We start from the raw sequence: 17,227 nt of genomic DNA on the forward strand, positions 1-17,227 counted from the left end.
ATGACATGAGGACAGAGCCAGGCAGGGCCTTAGAAGTATCTTAGTCTTCATCACAAAGCCAGGGAAAGCCACCAAATGATTTTCCAGAAGGAAATGACCAGGCATTATATATTTTTGTGCACATTGTGCAAACTGATTGTAATGTGGGTAATTCATCTTAGAGTGGTAAGCATGAACGTAGGCAGGGCTGTGAGGAGTTTTCCAGGTGAGATAAGATGGAAAGAAGTGGTAGCTTGAAGACATGTTAAGTAGAATCATCAGTATTTGATGATTGCACGTGGAGGGTAAGGCGATGGATGGCTGCTACGCTTCTGACGTGCACAAAGGGATCAGAGACATGACATTAGTTGAGACCGAGAATCCTGAAGTAAGAAGGGGTTTGTGGAGGAAGAACAAACCGTCAGTTTTCTACAAGTTGATTTTTAGGTCCCTTTGGGATATCCATTGGGCAGGGACAGGTAGGCAGGTGGGAGTTTAGAGAAACCCATGGGCTGCAGGTGTAAATTTGGGAGTTATTGGTGTGTGGATGTTAACAGACGGGATCACCCAAGGCAGCTGGTTCTCTGAGGTTAGCGCGCGTGAGAACTACCCAGAGAGTCCCGCCCTCCTACTTCCAGTAGGTTTGTAGTGGGGCTCATGAATTCTCATTACTAAGACACCCGATTGTGCTGTCCTGTTGGGCTGAGGACCACACCTGCCCTAGCACTCAGCTAGGGAATAAGTCAAAGTAAAAGAACAAACAAGTAAAAATGCGGCTGGTAAGTAGAGGGGAGTAAGTCAGGCTGCACTGGCTTAAGTCCAGAAGCTCCCAGCTAAGAGCCACTGACCTTAGGTCCAGGATGTAGTAAATCTGTAAGACTCAATTTCTCCATTTGTAGAATAAGAGTCACTGCATAAATGATGGCATAAATGCATACTGTTATTTTAAGGCCAAAACAGAACTACAGGAAATGCTTCTTAGCACAGTGCTGAGTATACTGTTCGTTACTTGAAGGCCAGTCCTTAAATAATCTGGCTTTTAAATGTAAATTGGAGGAGGCTGAAGTGACAAAAACCAAAAAAACAAACAAAAAAAATAAAGATTATGTGTGTGTTATCAAGGACTGATTACTTAAGGACTGGTCTTCAAATAACTCTAAGGTACACTCAGCATTGTGCTAAGAGGCATTTCTGATAGTTCTGTTTTGGCCTTAAAATAACAGTAAAACCAGTATTACAAGGAATTTTGGAGGAACTTCTTTAAGATGGGAGAGGGGTTGGAGTGGGTGAAAAAGGGACGGCATTAAGAAGTACAAATTAGTAGTTACAAAATAGTCATGGGGATGTAAAGTAAAGCATAGGGAATATAATCAATAATATGGTAATAACTGTGTATAGTGCCCGGTGGGTACTAGACTAGTCAGGGGAATAACTGTCTAAATTATATAAATGTTTAACCACTATGTTATACACTTGAAACTAATATAAAATAATATTGAATGTCAACTCGAATTGAAAAATTTTTATAAAGGGGTAAAGATCAACAATATTGTGATAGCATGGTACAGTGTCCGGCGGTTGATAGACTTACCAGGGTGATCACGTCTTTAGCATAGGGAATATAATCAATAATTCAGTAATAACACTGTATAGAGCTAGGTGGGTATTGTTAAATAACTATGGTGTACACTTGAAAGTAATATAATACTGTGCATTAGCTGTATTTTAATCTTTAAAAAATCTTTAAAAAAAAACACGACTGTGTGATAACACTGGAGCCAGTGAAGTTTTTCATGAAGGCAAAATGTGGCTAAGAGTGTTAGATTCTCTGAACGTTCAAACAAAATGGGAAAATAGATATTTAAGCATCCATTGGATTTAGAGATAGCTAATGACATATAGCCTAGAGCCCAGCCCCAGCTGTGGGCTCCAGCACTCGTAGCTACTATTATAACTGTTATACCTGAAAGCAGTTTGTATCTGCGTGTGTGCGTGTGCAGGTAGCAGAGAACATATTCAGCATTAGGATAAACTGCAATTCCCAAATAAATGCAATTCCACCGAGCAAGCTATGGCCTGTGAAGGTTTATTTAAGTGGCAGCCGAGACTTTTCAAAGCAAGATTTCAAACTGGAAGGTGGCAGGTAGGTCATGCAAATTTAATAAGAGTCCTTTCTACATTTGCTGGGAGAATTGGTAGCTCTGGGATACATTAGGAACTGTCAGTCCTCACAGCAGCCCCACAACTCAATTGAACTTTTAAATTCCTTGCCCAATACTCCCCATTTCTCCCATGCCAACAAAGTGAACAATTGTCTGATCTCTGGCAGCAGGAAGAAAGCTATCTTTGCCTCTCGCCAGCTGAGAAATGGTTTGTTTCCCTTTCAAACACTGCTGCATTCTTCTTGCAATTTTCCTTGACCATTAAATATTTTATAACTCAGGTTCATGCCAGTGCTCTCTCCTGGGTGCCCGATAAATGGCAGATTCAACAGGAAATTTTAATTTATGGGAGCAGTTTCATTTGCACTGCTCCCACAGAAACTGCTGGAGTCAGTGACCATATTTAAATGGCTTCTAGCCTGTGAAGGTCTTTTTCTAATTTCTAAAAGCTTTTACACTGCGTCACCGGATTCTTAACTTTTCTTGGAGAATTGTTGTGTCATGAACCCAGTGGTGGAAGGAGAAAAACCTGCTTGATGAAGCTGACATTTGCAAGCCAGGAGTGTGAAGAATTTATTTAGGGTCTATGTTATGCCTCATCATTTTCCTTCCTTCGGTGTTCCTTTCCTTCGTATCTAGAATTCCTTTCCCTGTGCCAATGAAATCATTCCCCTCCAAGACCTAGCTCCATTGCGAATCATTTGGGAAGCCTTCACTGATAACTATAGCCTGAATTAAGCCCTCCCTTTCTTTGATTATCTACTGCAATTATTGTCAGTAATAGCCCAGTTAGCACTCTTGTTCCTGCAACAAAACCTGTGTACCCACAGTGTGCTTGCAACTGTTCTGGCAACATAGAAAACCTCAATAAGTAATACCCATGTTCAACTTAGTACTTAAGGGGGAAATCCAGTCATTGTTTTAATTCATTAATAAATTAACTTTCATTGCAAAATCTGCGGGGATTTCTGTCTCCTGGCCTTACATATTCTTGCCATTTTGGCTTTAATTAATTAAGTACCACCACCTCCCCTGTGTGTTTAATTACTGTACTGATTGCTTACTATGCATGCTGCATGATGTGGAAAAAATATAAAACCTAAAAGCAAAGCACTCTCCCTGACCGCTCTCAGGATAGAGACTAAAACCCATAAAAATATAAGGAAACCCATTTAACTACATATAACTATTGCCAGATGAGTGGTGTAGATAACTGTGCAGCTCATGTGGCCCCAAATGAATGGGCACTATTAGTCTTGCCAGCAACAACACTTCCTAAACCTGTGACCTTGACCTTTGGTCACGGTGTTTGGAAGACCCTTCCTTAGCATCATCTTTGTTCATCTTAAGCCTAACATTTATCATTCATGCTCTCTCTTTTAGAAAATCTTCCATATATACCGGGTGTGCCACAAAAATGTATACACATTTTAAGAGACATTATCTATGCTCAAGCTGTAGTTCGCTGTAATCAGAAGTGTCTGGACGCTGATGGTAACCACTTTGAGCACCTCTTGTAATTGCAGAATTCAAACATGACTTGTATTCATCTTTTGTTATCGGTATATATTGACTATTACAGTTAATACAGTTTTTCCTTTCTTAAAATGTGTATACATTTTTTTGGCACTGTGTGTGTGTGTGTGTGTGTGTGTGTGTGTGTGTGTGTGTTTTCCCTCATTCCTTCCCTCCACCCTCTAGAGTTGTTTTTTGCTCCTCTTATAAAATTCTATATAGTTTACCTAAACTGCTTTTGGAGCTTCTTCAGGTCCTAAATTCTAAACTTGTATTCATTTCCCAGGTATTATTTTTAAAAGTAAAGTTTTTGTTTTATGTTAACAAAAACATGCACATTTTTCAATACAGAATTTTCTATAGGAAATGCTCATGTATGAAAAGATCATCCTTCTGTATGGATCTATTGTGTGCCCTTCTGTGTCAGACCACCCATAAGATGGTGGATCAGAGAGGTGAAGACCCACTCTGTCCGCTTGGATCTCCCATTTAGATGGGAGACTCATGAGCTGACTTGGTGGACAGAATCATGTCTGATAAGGAAACGTTCTGTAATAAGGGAGAGCATTGAAAGACAGATGGGAATTCATGGGAATATGAGGCCCCTCCTGGTTTACCTATATCCATGTAATTTTTGAAGACCATAAAAACTTCCATAACAAATTTATTTACCAAATTACATTCTTAGAACTAAAATGTACTTTTTAAATTTTAAATACATGACAAAATATTACCATATACTTTAGACAGCTTAGTGTATTACTTTCTTAAAAGTGATACAGTTTTGAAAAAATAAAAACAGGTTCCAAAAGTGTTGGATAAGTTAACAGATGAGAGTTCTATATCTGACTATAGGGTACCCCAAGGTTATTCAAGGGCATCACTTTCATAATTTGGAGGCAGATCTTTTCCATTATCTCATTCTCATGAGTGTCCATGTTTCCCCTTCAGAAAAAAATACACAGCTGGATGCATTAGAACACCATGTGTCATCTTAGGGCGCAGAAGCAAAATAAGAATTGCACTTTTTATTGATGTTTTATTTGATATGCTTGTAATATGCCTTATATGTTACATATTAAATAAATAGATACATGCATACGCTTATAAACAACTATGTGAGTATTGGCGGGCATCATCCAAAATGATTAGTATGTCTTTGCTGGGCTGTGTTTGGTTGTAACTAATAGAAAACCTGACTAACATGACTCGGGCCCAGTGTACTTATTTAGTTTACAAAAGCATAGGTGGCCTTCGAGTCAGTAGAGCAGCCTAGTGAATTTATTAAGGAATTTTTCTATCTTTCCATCCCCATATTTGGCATGATGCCTTACCAGTGTAAATTATCACTTTCTGGTGGGTTTTATTTACCTTGCCCAGTGTCTGTGATTTTAGGGGAGTAGTGCTATGGATAATGAAATGCTCAGGTACAGTTTTAAGATTTCAAATGTATTAATAATTGCAGTGTATTTGCCTATAAAAGGATTAAGCCCAACCTTCCATTACTTTTTTTTATATAAACTTATTAAAATATCATATAATGTTGTTTTCTTTTAATTTGGTCAAGTTATTGTGAGGCATAAGCAGGTGCATTGTAAATTAATTTTGAGCTTCTCTAAGCTCCGGAAATACGAATCCTGAGTAAACATTAAGCCTGACATCTCTGCACTCTCCCACCTTGGACGTTTGTGGAGGCATTTACTTGGGTCTCTGATCCTCTGTAATGTGCTTATAGATGATAACGTGATAGAGAAAGCAGTTGGTAGAATGGGGTGGGAACCGCTGGAGACCATAGTTGTCAGATGGAAATTAATTGATTGTAATTGCTTTGCCATTGTGTTGCACTTGGAGTCTGTAGCTTGTTAAAACCGCTGATTATAAAAGAAGGATCTCACTTTTTATGCTGTAGGTTATGTTAATGAAAAGCTGTTCTTAGAGGAATGATCAGTGACTATCAATAAATGGATAATAAGAAATTAAAGGAAAACTTAGCTAACTGATCATGAATTAATATACTTCAGCAGTCAGAGTAGCAGTCAACTGTGTGTGGTGTTTCATATTGAATTTTTTGCTTGGAGCTCTTGAATTTTAAATATTTCCCATAGAAAGGGAGATTGATTCTGTGTAACTATTTATCACATACCGTCTTGAATAACAGATCTACATTCCCTGTAGAGATGTCCTGGAAAACAAAAAATGTGTCTGTTTTGCAAGAGCCTTTACTTTGTGACAAAGTATTAACAGGCAGATATTTTGAAAGTGCAAAAAATAAGTTTCCATTGTATCTCCAAGAAAGGGGATCAGAAGTGGACTTTTCAGTGCTCACAGTATATGAGTGATATATGAGTGTCTATGTGAATCTGAAGACAATGTTTGTTTTTGCAATATTCATCAGTATTAAAGTGAGTATACTAAATAAAGTGACAACATTACGTGAAATTATATCTCACATTCCGTGTAACACATGCATTAACTTCCATATGACTGTAAGGTCTTTTATGATCCTATTTTTCATCAGTGACATTTAAGCTGTTAGTGATGTTCGAGTGATCAGATTTATTGAATATGTTTTTACTGAGTGCCAGTTCTGATTAAGGCTCAACCTCTGGCCTCAAGGAACTCACAGACTAAAGAAACAATTAAACATGTGAACAAATGGTTACCTGCAACATTGAATGCAGTGACACAAGCAATAAAATTACTGGAGGGACCCAATGGGGAAGGTGATGTAAGTTCTGAAGGGTTTCTGAGTGTCTTCCAGCAAAGAAAAAGGTGGTCCGGGAAGAAAGAGCAGTGTGACAGCTCCTGGCATTTGGGGAAATTGAACAATAGTTAGAAATTAAGTTGGGTGTTTCAGGGTCCAAGATGATAAGATTAAATAGGCAAAATTCCACATGGCCTATGTCCTTCTTTGCTCTTCTAAGGAATCTGGAGTTATTCCTGTGGGAATAGGGCCCACTGAGGCATGTTAGAGGTGGGAAGGACATGAGTGAGTTTCCTTTTAGGACAGTCACTGTCCCCTCAGTTTGGATGATGAGCAGGAAGAGGCTCATTGCGACCTGCAGTTAGTAAGTTGGGACAATCGCCCAGGCTACTGAACATTAATTACTATCAGTCTACATCTGTGCAAAGGAAATTCAAAGAGCCGAAGTGCTGAATCATTTATTCATCTTTGACTTTTTAAATATATTTTTTCTTGAACGCCTTAATGGAATTGGTGCTAATACTTTAGTTGTTGAAAACTCTGAAACTGGAATGTCTACGTGTGATAATAGAGTCTGTGTCTAGTGATAGCACATACTTATGGTTAGTTTCATATTTGGGAAGCAGACGTAGACATATGGCTTAATTTTTAAAATGTAAGTTAATTATGATTTTTAAAATATATGTTTAAGATAATTGTCCAGTTAAATATTTACCAGAAAAATTCTTCACATTTGAGATTCTGTTTTAGAATTTGGAACATTTGCATTTTAATTACACAATAAAAAGAGAAAGTGAAAGAATAATTGGTTTGGCTATTAGCCAATTACTGCTATAACTAAAAAACAAAAATAAACAAAAACAAACAGACAAAAAAACAAACAACAACACAGAAACTGACATTGGTTTCCACAGTCACAATATACATTGATCAGATGTTTAATGACACTTGGCAACAATAAATGGAATGGAATGTTGTTTCAATCCGTCATTCAATACATTTGTTAAAACTGAAATTAGATTTGAGGTGATTGACTGCAGGATCATTCATCTTTTACTGTTAACGTATCTTCAAATGAGGCTTGTCTTGAAAGATTCCAACAGTTAAAGTCTAGTGGAGAAATAAGACAATTGGATACAGTGTGTGCCTTAGTCAGTCCAGGTAGCCCTAACAATATCATAGATTGGGTGACATATAATACACAACAGAAATTTATTTCTCACAGTTCTGGAGGCGGGGAAGTCCAAGATCAAGGTGCCTGCAGATTCGTTGTCTGGTGAGGTCTTCCTGGTTCACCGAAGGCCATCTTCTTGCTGTGTCGTCACATGACTGGAATGGGCGAGGGAGTTCTCTGGGGTCTATTTTATAAGATTATGAACCCCATTCATGACCTAATCACCTCCACAGGCCCCCACATTGTGGTTTAGATATCAATATATGAATTTCGAGGGGACACCTCATTCAGTCTGTAAAGTGGTCACATCCAGTTACATTTTTTCATTATGTGGAGGGCTTGTCTAGAGGGACCAAGGGCACTGACCATGAGAAGGCCTCAGTGCACAGGTCCGGGCCAATGCCAGGCTCTGCTGGTGTCAGAATCCACCGCTAACAGCATTTCCCTGTGTGCTTCCCTTGACAGATACGACGACTTATTCCACTGAGCGATCTGAGCACTTCAAACCTTGCCGAGACAAGGACCTCGCATACTGTCTCAACGATGGCGAGTGCTTTGTGATCGAAACCCTGACGGGATCCCATAAACACTGTCGGTAAGCCACTGTGCCCACTGGCATTAAGGGCAGGCCCCTAGGGAAGCCTGGTGGGGGAAGTTGGTGTTGAGCTTCCTGAATATACTGTGTGATGCTTGCACTCCAGTGGTTTGAATGGCGAGAGCAAGAGGCTTAACATGAGATGGGAAAGGCGGGTGTCTTTCATATTTGAGGAATGTAAAACTGAACTAAAGGTGTGAATTTTGCCTGACCCAGTAAAGGAAGGTTTACTTTTCTAACTACCAGTTTAACAGAAATAATTATTCGCTCACTGTAGAAGCCTGTGTTTTTGGTGTGGGTCTTAGGCACATATGCTTATACTCAGAAAAAATTCCTTCCTGGGAACCTACAGACCAGGGCATGACAAAGCAAAGTGCCCATCTAAGATCTAGTGTCTCAGTGATTATTGTGTACCAAACCCCAGAGACTGTAACTGTGCCCAGAGAAAGCCGCATCTCATTTTGATTCTGCCTTCGTTTATTAATTTCAATACATTTTTTTAACACTTCTGATGATGAAACACTTTCCAGCAAGATGTTGTAAATGAAATCATAGTTGTGTTATGGTCTAGGTAGAGAACTATTTGGGGAAAATTCCCAGTAGAGATTAAGGCGTTTAATTGGTTTTTAGAGACATAAGGTTACATAACTGCTAAAAATAAAGACAAGTGGAGATAAATAGTGCACCTGTAGACACTGCAGCTTTAAGGCACCAAAGAAGACTCAAATTAGCATCTGAAAAATATTTCCCACCAAGCTTTTATTTCCAGCACTACCCTGGTAATTTGGTTTTCCCTTACAATTGTATATGCTTCAGTGATTGTGTATGCCCACACCCCTTTCCTTCTCTTTAGTTATTACTCTTCTCATATGGCACAGTTATTAAATTAATTATTATGAATTGTGAGGCATGAAAAATTATGAGTTTTCTCTCTGTATTGCTGTTGTAACACTTTATTCCATGTTGTTTTATGAAGATGGCACAGAGAAATGCATCCTATAGTTATGAAGCAAGCACGTGTCGGCACATCCTGCCTGGAGCCCACTCCACCCCACTGGGGATGAGTTGCCATAGTGGGCAGGGCACGCATTTGGGAGATCTGATTAGTGATAGTAGCAGCTCTCTGTGTCAGGATGAACAACTGTGACCTTTCCACCTTGACACAGTGCCTTTCCTGTGACTTGGGAAGTGCCATTTATGAAATGTACACCCCGTTCCTGTTCTCTGTGAGCCTGTGTTGGGGAGGAAGGGAGGTGGGAATGGTTCCCCCTACATTCATCTCTCTTGTTACATTTATTAGGTCAACACAGACATACCGTGTTTCCCCCAAAATAAGACCTAGCTGGACAATTAGCCCTAATGCGTCTTTTGGAGCAAAGATTAATATAATATAATATAATATAATATAATATAATATAATATAATATAATATAATATAATATAATATAATATAATATAATATAATATAATACAATACAATACAATACAATATAATATAATATATAATATAATACCAGATCTAATATTAATTTTTTGCTCCAAAAGACACATGAGAGCTGATTGTTTGGGTAGGTCTTATTTTCGAGGAAACATGGTAGGTAGAAAGCACATAAGTGACTTGGAAACCTCAAGGGAGAAGCCAAGAATGGTCTGCCCTTTCAAAGCGTGAAGTGCTTCCATGCTCTTTCAGATACACAGTCACATACTACCTCTGCCAATGTCATAGGATCATAACATGGAAGTGGGCCGTATAATCAACTGCGTTTGAATTTCTAATCAACTGATGAGGGGATGAATCAGAAGTCTCACTAAGTCCAGTGACTTTCCCAATGGTGTTTTACCCCAAGGAAGGATCAGCTCAGGCCCCACTACAGTGTGTAGGATGGTATGATTCATTTTTTCCAAAACTGAAATGTTGAAAAGGACAAAATAATTCTTAATCTTTCTCAAGACTCTTTCTCACTGTATTCTCTATTAGTTCATGGACATATTTGATAGGGCTGTTGTAACAAATTACTACAGATTGGGTGGTTTAAACCAACAAACTCTATTTTCTCACAGTTCTGGAGACTACAAGTCTGAGGTCAAGATGTCAGCAGGTTGTTCCCTTCCTGGGGCCATGAGAGAAAGGACTCTTCCTGGCCTCTTTCCTTGGCTAAGAGATGGCTGTCCTGTTATTTCTTCACTCTGTACGTGTCTGTATCCAAATTTCCTCTTATTATAAGGGTACCAGTCTTAATGGATTAGGGTCTACTCCAATGACCCTGTTTTAACTTAATTGCCTCTATAAAGACCCTTTCTCCAAATATGGTTACATTCTAAAGTCCCAGACATTAAGACTTCAGCATATGAATTATTTCAGAGACATAGCCTTGTCTATGACGATGGATCTCAGGTCCAGAGAAAAAAATCCTTTGCTTGTATGTATAAGTGCGTGTCTATTTTTTTTTTTTTTTTTTTTTTTTGTAGCATACACAGGCAGAGATATATCTGTGGTTTAACTAGAACAATGTACGTGTATAATATTTTTGACCATCTGTCTTCATGTTTTTTGCATATTTTATCACAGTCAACCTATTATTTAACACAGAGTCACCACATAGCTAATCATGAGAGAAAACCAGCCTAAGACAGCATGAGAACTTGAGTAGGTTAATAGATGCCTATAAATCTCCTACTTGTGTGTATGAATAAATCACACCTCACCGTGCCTACTATTCATCTCTCAGGCTTTGCTGTGAAGAAAAGGCTTACATTTGTTCCTGCAGCAGCCACTTCTAAGATGTCCAATGCAGCTATTAATAATGTGGCATTTTGTACAGCACTCTATTTAAGTAGTATGTTTCATTCATTCTTCTCTATTTGACAAATATTTATTGAGCACTTCCTATCACCAAGATATCTGTTGAATAAATACATTCAGAAATGAACTTAGGAATTAAATGGCAATGCACTTCATAATATAATTGGAGTAAGTGAAATACTTCATCATTAGGAAATAAAACAAGGGAAAGTAATTTTGCATGACTGGTAGGCGACCAGGGGTATCTTTATGATACATTACTAACTGGATTAGGTTTCCAGTTAAATAAAACATGATGTAGTATATGGGGACACCACTGTAAAGAGGTGTGCATGAATGTTGCTCATGAAATAGTTTACTTTTTACGTGTCTCGAAAGATTAGACATTCAACTCTGAGAGAAATTAAGAGTACGTTTTCTAGTATTTTAAGAATAAATTCTAATCCTCTAATAAACTGAATCAAAAAAGTTTTTCTACGTCATACAAAATTGATCATGCTCTGATACTTTTCTCTTTATGAACCAAGGAAGAACAGTAGCAAAAATAGCTAGATTATCCCTGATAGAGATCCTGAAAGTATATGCTAAAAAAATTTTAACAGTGGGAATCTTGGGATAAGGGGGGTTTCATGTTCTTCTGTTTGTTATTGGTTCTCTTTTTAGTGTGTTTTCAGATTTTTTGAAAATTTAATTATAGTTTGAATAATTAGAAATTATAGAACATGCTATAAAAATTTTCAAAGGAATACAAAAGTCCTAACTATAACTTGACAGAGAGATTTTAAAGAACAATAAATAAATAGGCAAACTTCATCTTGATGAATTTAAAATATACTATAAAGTCAAGACCATTGGCTGACTGATTAGTACAAAGAAAAATTGGCATAGAGTGGAACTTCATGCAGAATAAGGAGAGATTCATAAATAGGAGGAAAATGGAAAGACTGATTGTTCGATCAATTTGGTTGATTGTCAGGAACAACAAATCAAAGTTGGATTTTCACTTCCTTCTTCTATACCAAAAGTTGTTCTTAACGAATTCAGAAGTTCAGGTAATTAGTAAGTAAAGTCTTCGGAAAATAGTAAATAGCATTCCATATTTATTTATGTCAGCAGTTGAAAGGACCTTTTGAGCTATAAGCAGTGGCAGGAAGAAAATAACTGTATTGTTACAACATTGTTTTTTGAGCTGAATATCATAAATCAGGAACAAAATTTAAAGATAGATAAATCCCAGTAAACTGTACAACAAATATGACTGGATTACTATTCTTAAGAAGTCACACAGATGAATAAAAGTAACAGTGAAATGAAACCTCAGCAGGAAAATGGGCAAAGGAAAGGAACATACTCTTCTTGTAGAAAAGAATGCAAATAAACAATGAACATGAAAAATACCCAGCTTCAGAAAGAAATGCAAATTAGTTTTTTTTGTTTGACTATCATATTTAATGATTTATAAAAGCAAATACTCTGATGAGGGTGCAGAGGGAACATGGTCATACTTGAGGGAGGACACATTATTAAATACCTTCTGCAGATCATGATTCTGTATGTTTCCAAATCTTTGTGTTGTTTTTAAGAATTTAGCCTGCAGGCTGTATATGCAGATTTACTTGTAAGGATGTTCAACACAGGTTTATTTGTAATAGCCAAAAATTCCCCTGAATTTAGATGTCTGGACATTTCAAAATGTTTGGAGGACATGAAAATGCTCATTATATCATGTTATGTATGTAAATCAGGTTATAAAATTGCAAAGTTGAACATATACTAGCATTCAAATATTGAAAAAGAAATAAACAAAAAGGCTAATGGGATTTACAGCTATTTTCTTCTTTGAGCCTATGAATTTTGTAAAATCTCTACATTGCACATATATTTCATTTACGTAACACCTGGGTAAGACACTCGGCCCCTGCTTCTCATCTTTCCATTAAGAAAGACAGTGTCCCTGTCTGTGTTAAATCGAAGTCATTATAATTCACGTTTATTTGGCTCAAAGAATTTTGAATTAAGCCTTTTCAGATTGAACGCTACCATGCCTACTTGAATGTGTTTGCCCCTTCTTTTATTAATAATTTATTTATATGCTTTACAGCAATTCTTTTCCATGCTAACTTCTTGTGTTTTGAAACATTTAAAAAAATGGATTAAATAATAGGGAGACACATCCTACATAAATGAAGCTACACAAGGAAAAGGAAAGCAAGTCACTAGAAACCCCTTAATCAAAATATTCTGAATCAAAGCTGGGTATTCTCTAGCATAGTTTATGCCATCTCTAGAATTTTTAAGAGCTTGAGAAATGGTGCTATCTGTAATATACTTTACTAGAGTGAAAGGGGTAGCCATTGTAACTGAAAAGATTGCTGAGCATTTGAATGGGTCCAGTGTGTTCTATGGCTAAATTTAAGTTAAAAGGACGTGTCTCTACTGAGTTGAAGTTCATTCAGTCTCGCTGCAAAAATGGATTTTCAAAACTTTAGGAAGAATGGCATTTGAGTTGAATTGGACCTGTAGTGATCATTTTGGAAATCTATCAAGCAATTCACTTGAAGATACTTGAATCACTTGAAATATGGAACTGCTAGAAAAAGAGGAAAGAGGTCCAATAGCGTCCATTGCCTGAGGCAATACTTCCAAAAGGGGGCTGATGGTCTGTGCAGCAATCTGGGTAAAATGCTCAGAGGAATCAGTGAGTGGGAGAAGTGATTGAAAAGGGAGCAGAACCCCACAAGGAGTTGCTGCTCTTACTGTGCCTAGTTCTGCCGGAGTAGGTTTTGAAAATCAAAGCTTCCATTTTTAAGAGAATTGATTGGGCACAATGTGACCATATTCCTATGATTTAGTGTATAAAATTACAGAACCATCCCTGTCAGGGCTTTGCTCTGTCACTTTGGAGGTCCATTAGCTCGTCCACCACTGAGTGTCCTCTTTATCAAATGGTTCTCCAGTAAGTGCTCTGAGAGCAACAGCTAATGGTTTTCTGTGGTTAAAGCAAGTCAGAATGGAAATGGAGTGTTGGCATATATCCCTGAACTCCACTGACAGGAGAGGATGAAGGCTGAAATATCTATAAATCCGAGCCTCGTAGCTTTGTCTCTGCAGAATGGAATTGAATAGCAGGGTGAAGGGCCTTGGACTAATTTTCAAGTTCATTAGATAAATGTTCCTGAGGATGTTTGCCACAGCCCAGACATAATTTAAATAATTTGCAGTATCCATGTTCATAGCAGAGGTCTACTGATTGTGTTTGACAAGAAGATATGAGCCAAATTATAACCACAGGTCTCTTTCTTTTCAGTGGATAAAGTTTGTCACAATTGTCTCATTAGCTCAAAAAGCAAACAAAGAACAACACAATGTATGCAGTTTTGCAACTTGATGACACTTAGGCAGTGGTTTACTTCATCTAGTTTCACTTGTTTGCATTGGAACCTAGCTGGTATTCTGAAAGGGTTACTTAAATATCAAGCAAAAGACCAGAAAGGCACATTTAATAAAGAATAATAACCCATCTTTTAGTTAATGGCCAAAGATTTTTACCTTATTTTAATATGTTCTCATGTGTTTGGCAGCTCTAGTTGAAGCATGAATTGGAGTTTCTTGAGATGGTTGTTATGATTTGGAGTTTTTGTTGTATCCAAGAATTGGCATATATATATATATTTTTTTTTTTTTTTTTTTAAATAGAGGCCTTATCTGATGGGATAAGAGGTACACAAGGCACATGTAGGTGTTCAGGATGGAGAGATCTGACTTAACAGCTCGGCTCAGCTTCATACTGGCTGTGTGAGTTTTTTGCAAGTCATGTAACCTTCAGTTCTTCATTATAAATAAATAAATAAATAAATAAATAAATAAATAAATAATATCTGTAGCAAAAGGTCGATGCAAGAAATGAAAGCAGCAACATGTGGAAAACTCTAAATGTACAATAGACATTATGTACATGATAGTTCTTCCCTTTTCTTCGCTTCTGCTCTATTCTGCTCATATTGAAACCAAGCAAAGGCCTGTTTGCTGGAATCCTGTGAGAGAAGTTGAGTGGGTATGATGTGCCTACGTCACTAAGAGGAGGCTCAGGTTTAAAGGGGGAGACGGGTCCCGCCAAAGGATTCCATGTATATTCTGAGGCCCGGGCTTCTCACTGCTAATTCTGATATTCTGACATGTTAGCAATTTTCTGTTATTTCTCCAATTCTGCAACCAATTCTTGATTTTCCAAAATTTTCTTCTTGTTGAACATAGAGCTTTAGGAAGAAAAATATTTGTTCTTTCCTACTTCATCAGTGTAAGTTGTCATGATTGTATTAATGGTTGACGTTTGGATTGGCTGGTTAGATTCAGTGCTCCTCCACTACCTAGCAGACTGACACATGACACACATTCTCTCTGACTCCGTTTTCTTATCTGTTAAATGGGGGTAGTCACATTACTATACTACCAGGTCATTGTGAGGATCGCTATAAGTGAAGAGCACCTGTCTGGTATAAGCAGGTAGCTTGGCGGAGTAAGTGAGGTATGCTGTGCTAAGGGGCATGTGTTGCTGTGTTATCTGCACAGCTCTGTTTACAGATCATTTTATCTGTGCCAGGGACTCCTGATGGGCACCCGGAGTCTCCCAGCACACAGGCTTCCGCCCATACCCACTAATGGGAGATAAAGAAAACTGACCCGGACGCATGATTTATAAGCACTGTCATACCTGGTCATGGGCAAGAACACTTTTCAGAATCAAGGGTCACTGTCATTATTCCAGCAATAAATTTAGGAGAAAAGAAGAAACAAGAGGTTACCTTTTGTCAGGGGAATTCTCCCTTTCCACAGTCCTGAAGAGAGGAATATGGAGAAAATGCTCCTCCCCTGGTACAGTTCAGACTCTTCTGGCTGAGGCCCCTTCAGGTATCCTTCACAGCAAGCCCTGGAGGTGTTTCTCCAGGCATCTGCTTCCTTCCAGTGGGGATCACAGCCCTGCTAAGGTTGGAGCAGTCTGGAAGCCAGGATGATGTGAAAGCATACGCTGAAGTTTAAGTGGATTATAGATTATTTCACCCATTTTAGTTAAAAAATTCAGAATCTGTTCACAAATATCATTTTAGCCAGAGATGGTCTATCTGTACAGACGTGGACAGCATTAACCATGGTACCACAGCCCCTGCTGTGCGGGCTTCTCAGACAGACGTTCCAGTAAAAGCCTTCTGAAAACAGGACAGCGGTACCTGGGATGTTCTGTCTCATCTCCTGGGGCAGTGAGGGAATTTGGAAATGCTTCTGCAGCCCACCCTCTACTAATAAGAGGATGCTTTCTCTAGTCTAAGTTTGAGAGCATTGGGCAGTATTTCCACCTTCCTGAAGATGGTATTTCTTTCCTATTCACTTTTGTCTGAGCATTTGAAGGAAAAATAGAAAACAGGACTTAAGGACCAAATCACATTGTCTATGAATGTACCAAAATGTCCATCTTGGAGTACCTCTGGTAAATTACTGTTCTTGAATGGAAGAGCATGAGCAAATCTAGCTGAAGGAATAAGCCTGGGTGATGTGCGTACGGTGCTCCTGTGTGTCAGGCACCCATAGCAGCCCTGGGAGGGAGGTGGACATGACTGAGGTTGGGCATTTCCCAGGTTACACAGCACTCAGGTTATCCGGGTTATAAAGATTCACACTACGCAGGCTAAGTCCATGGACTACACACTTAACGTTTCCACAACCAATCTTTCTCTTCTAAAATCCCAGTGGTCCAGGAATTCTGAAATCCCAACTGCTTGAAAATAAAACATTTAAATTAATATATATATATATATATATATATATATATATATATATATATATATATTTAAAATATACATATTTTAGTTTCCCAACATATTAAAATCTGAGTGATAATATAGATAGTTATCCAAATTCAAAACCATTTGAGATGTAATGAGCACTTCTAATAATTTCTTTTGTAAAATAGGCATAAACTGGGAATGCCCCAAGCAAAATAGGATGTAGGGTTGCCCTAATAGTAATTTATGTGAAACTCAAATTCGTAGAAAAGCAAACCACCACATGCTATGTGCTTTTCTTAATATAAATTTCATAAGATTGTACAATCTCTGTGTTTTTATCCCCACTTTCCTCCAATAAGCTGAGAGTTCCCTAGTCACTAAGTACAGGCAAGGTCTGGATGAGAAGGCAGAGCAGGGGGCCCCCTGAGCCCAGGGTCTCTCTACTGTACCCAAATCTGTGAAAGTACACGTCAACATGGAATTTGTATTCTGCTTAGTTACATATATACCTAGCT

General features: G+C 38.0%; 1 protein-coding gene across 10 annotated transcripts in view; it reads left to right on the top strand.

Moving 5' to 3' along the window:
• Window positions 1-17,227, top strand: part of NRG3 (neuregulin 3) — a 1,104,341-nt gene that overhangs the window by 461,738 nt on the left and 625,376 nt on the right. For all 10 annotated transcript variants that reach the window (XM_074339699.2, XM_074339707.2, XM_074339700.2 and 7 more), the window contains exon 2: window positions 8,000-8,129. In XM_074339699.2, the coding sequence (XP_074195800.1) occupies window positions 8,000-8,129 (130 nt within the window). The remainder of the gene's footprint in view (window positions 1-7,999; window positions 8,130-17,227) is intronic.

The sequence above is a fragment of the Rhinolophus sinicus genome, chromosome 15, assembly GCF_057876585.1.
Source record: "Rhinolophus sinicus isolate RSI-liver-muscle chromosome 15, RSI-T2T, whole genome shotgun sequence".
In the NCBI taxonomy this organism is placed as follows: Eukaryota; Metazoa; Chordata; class Mammalia; order Chiroptera; family Rhinolophidae; genus Rhinolophus; species Rhinolophus sinicus.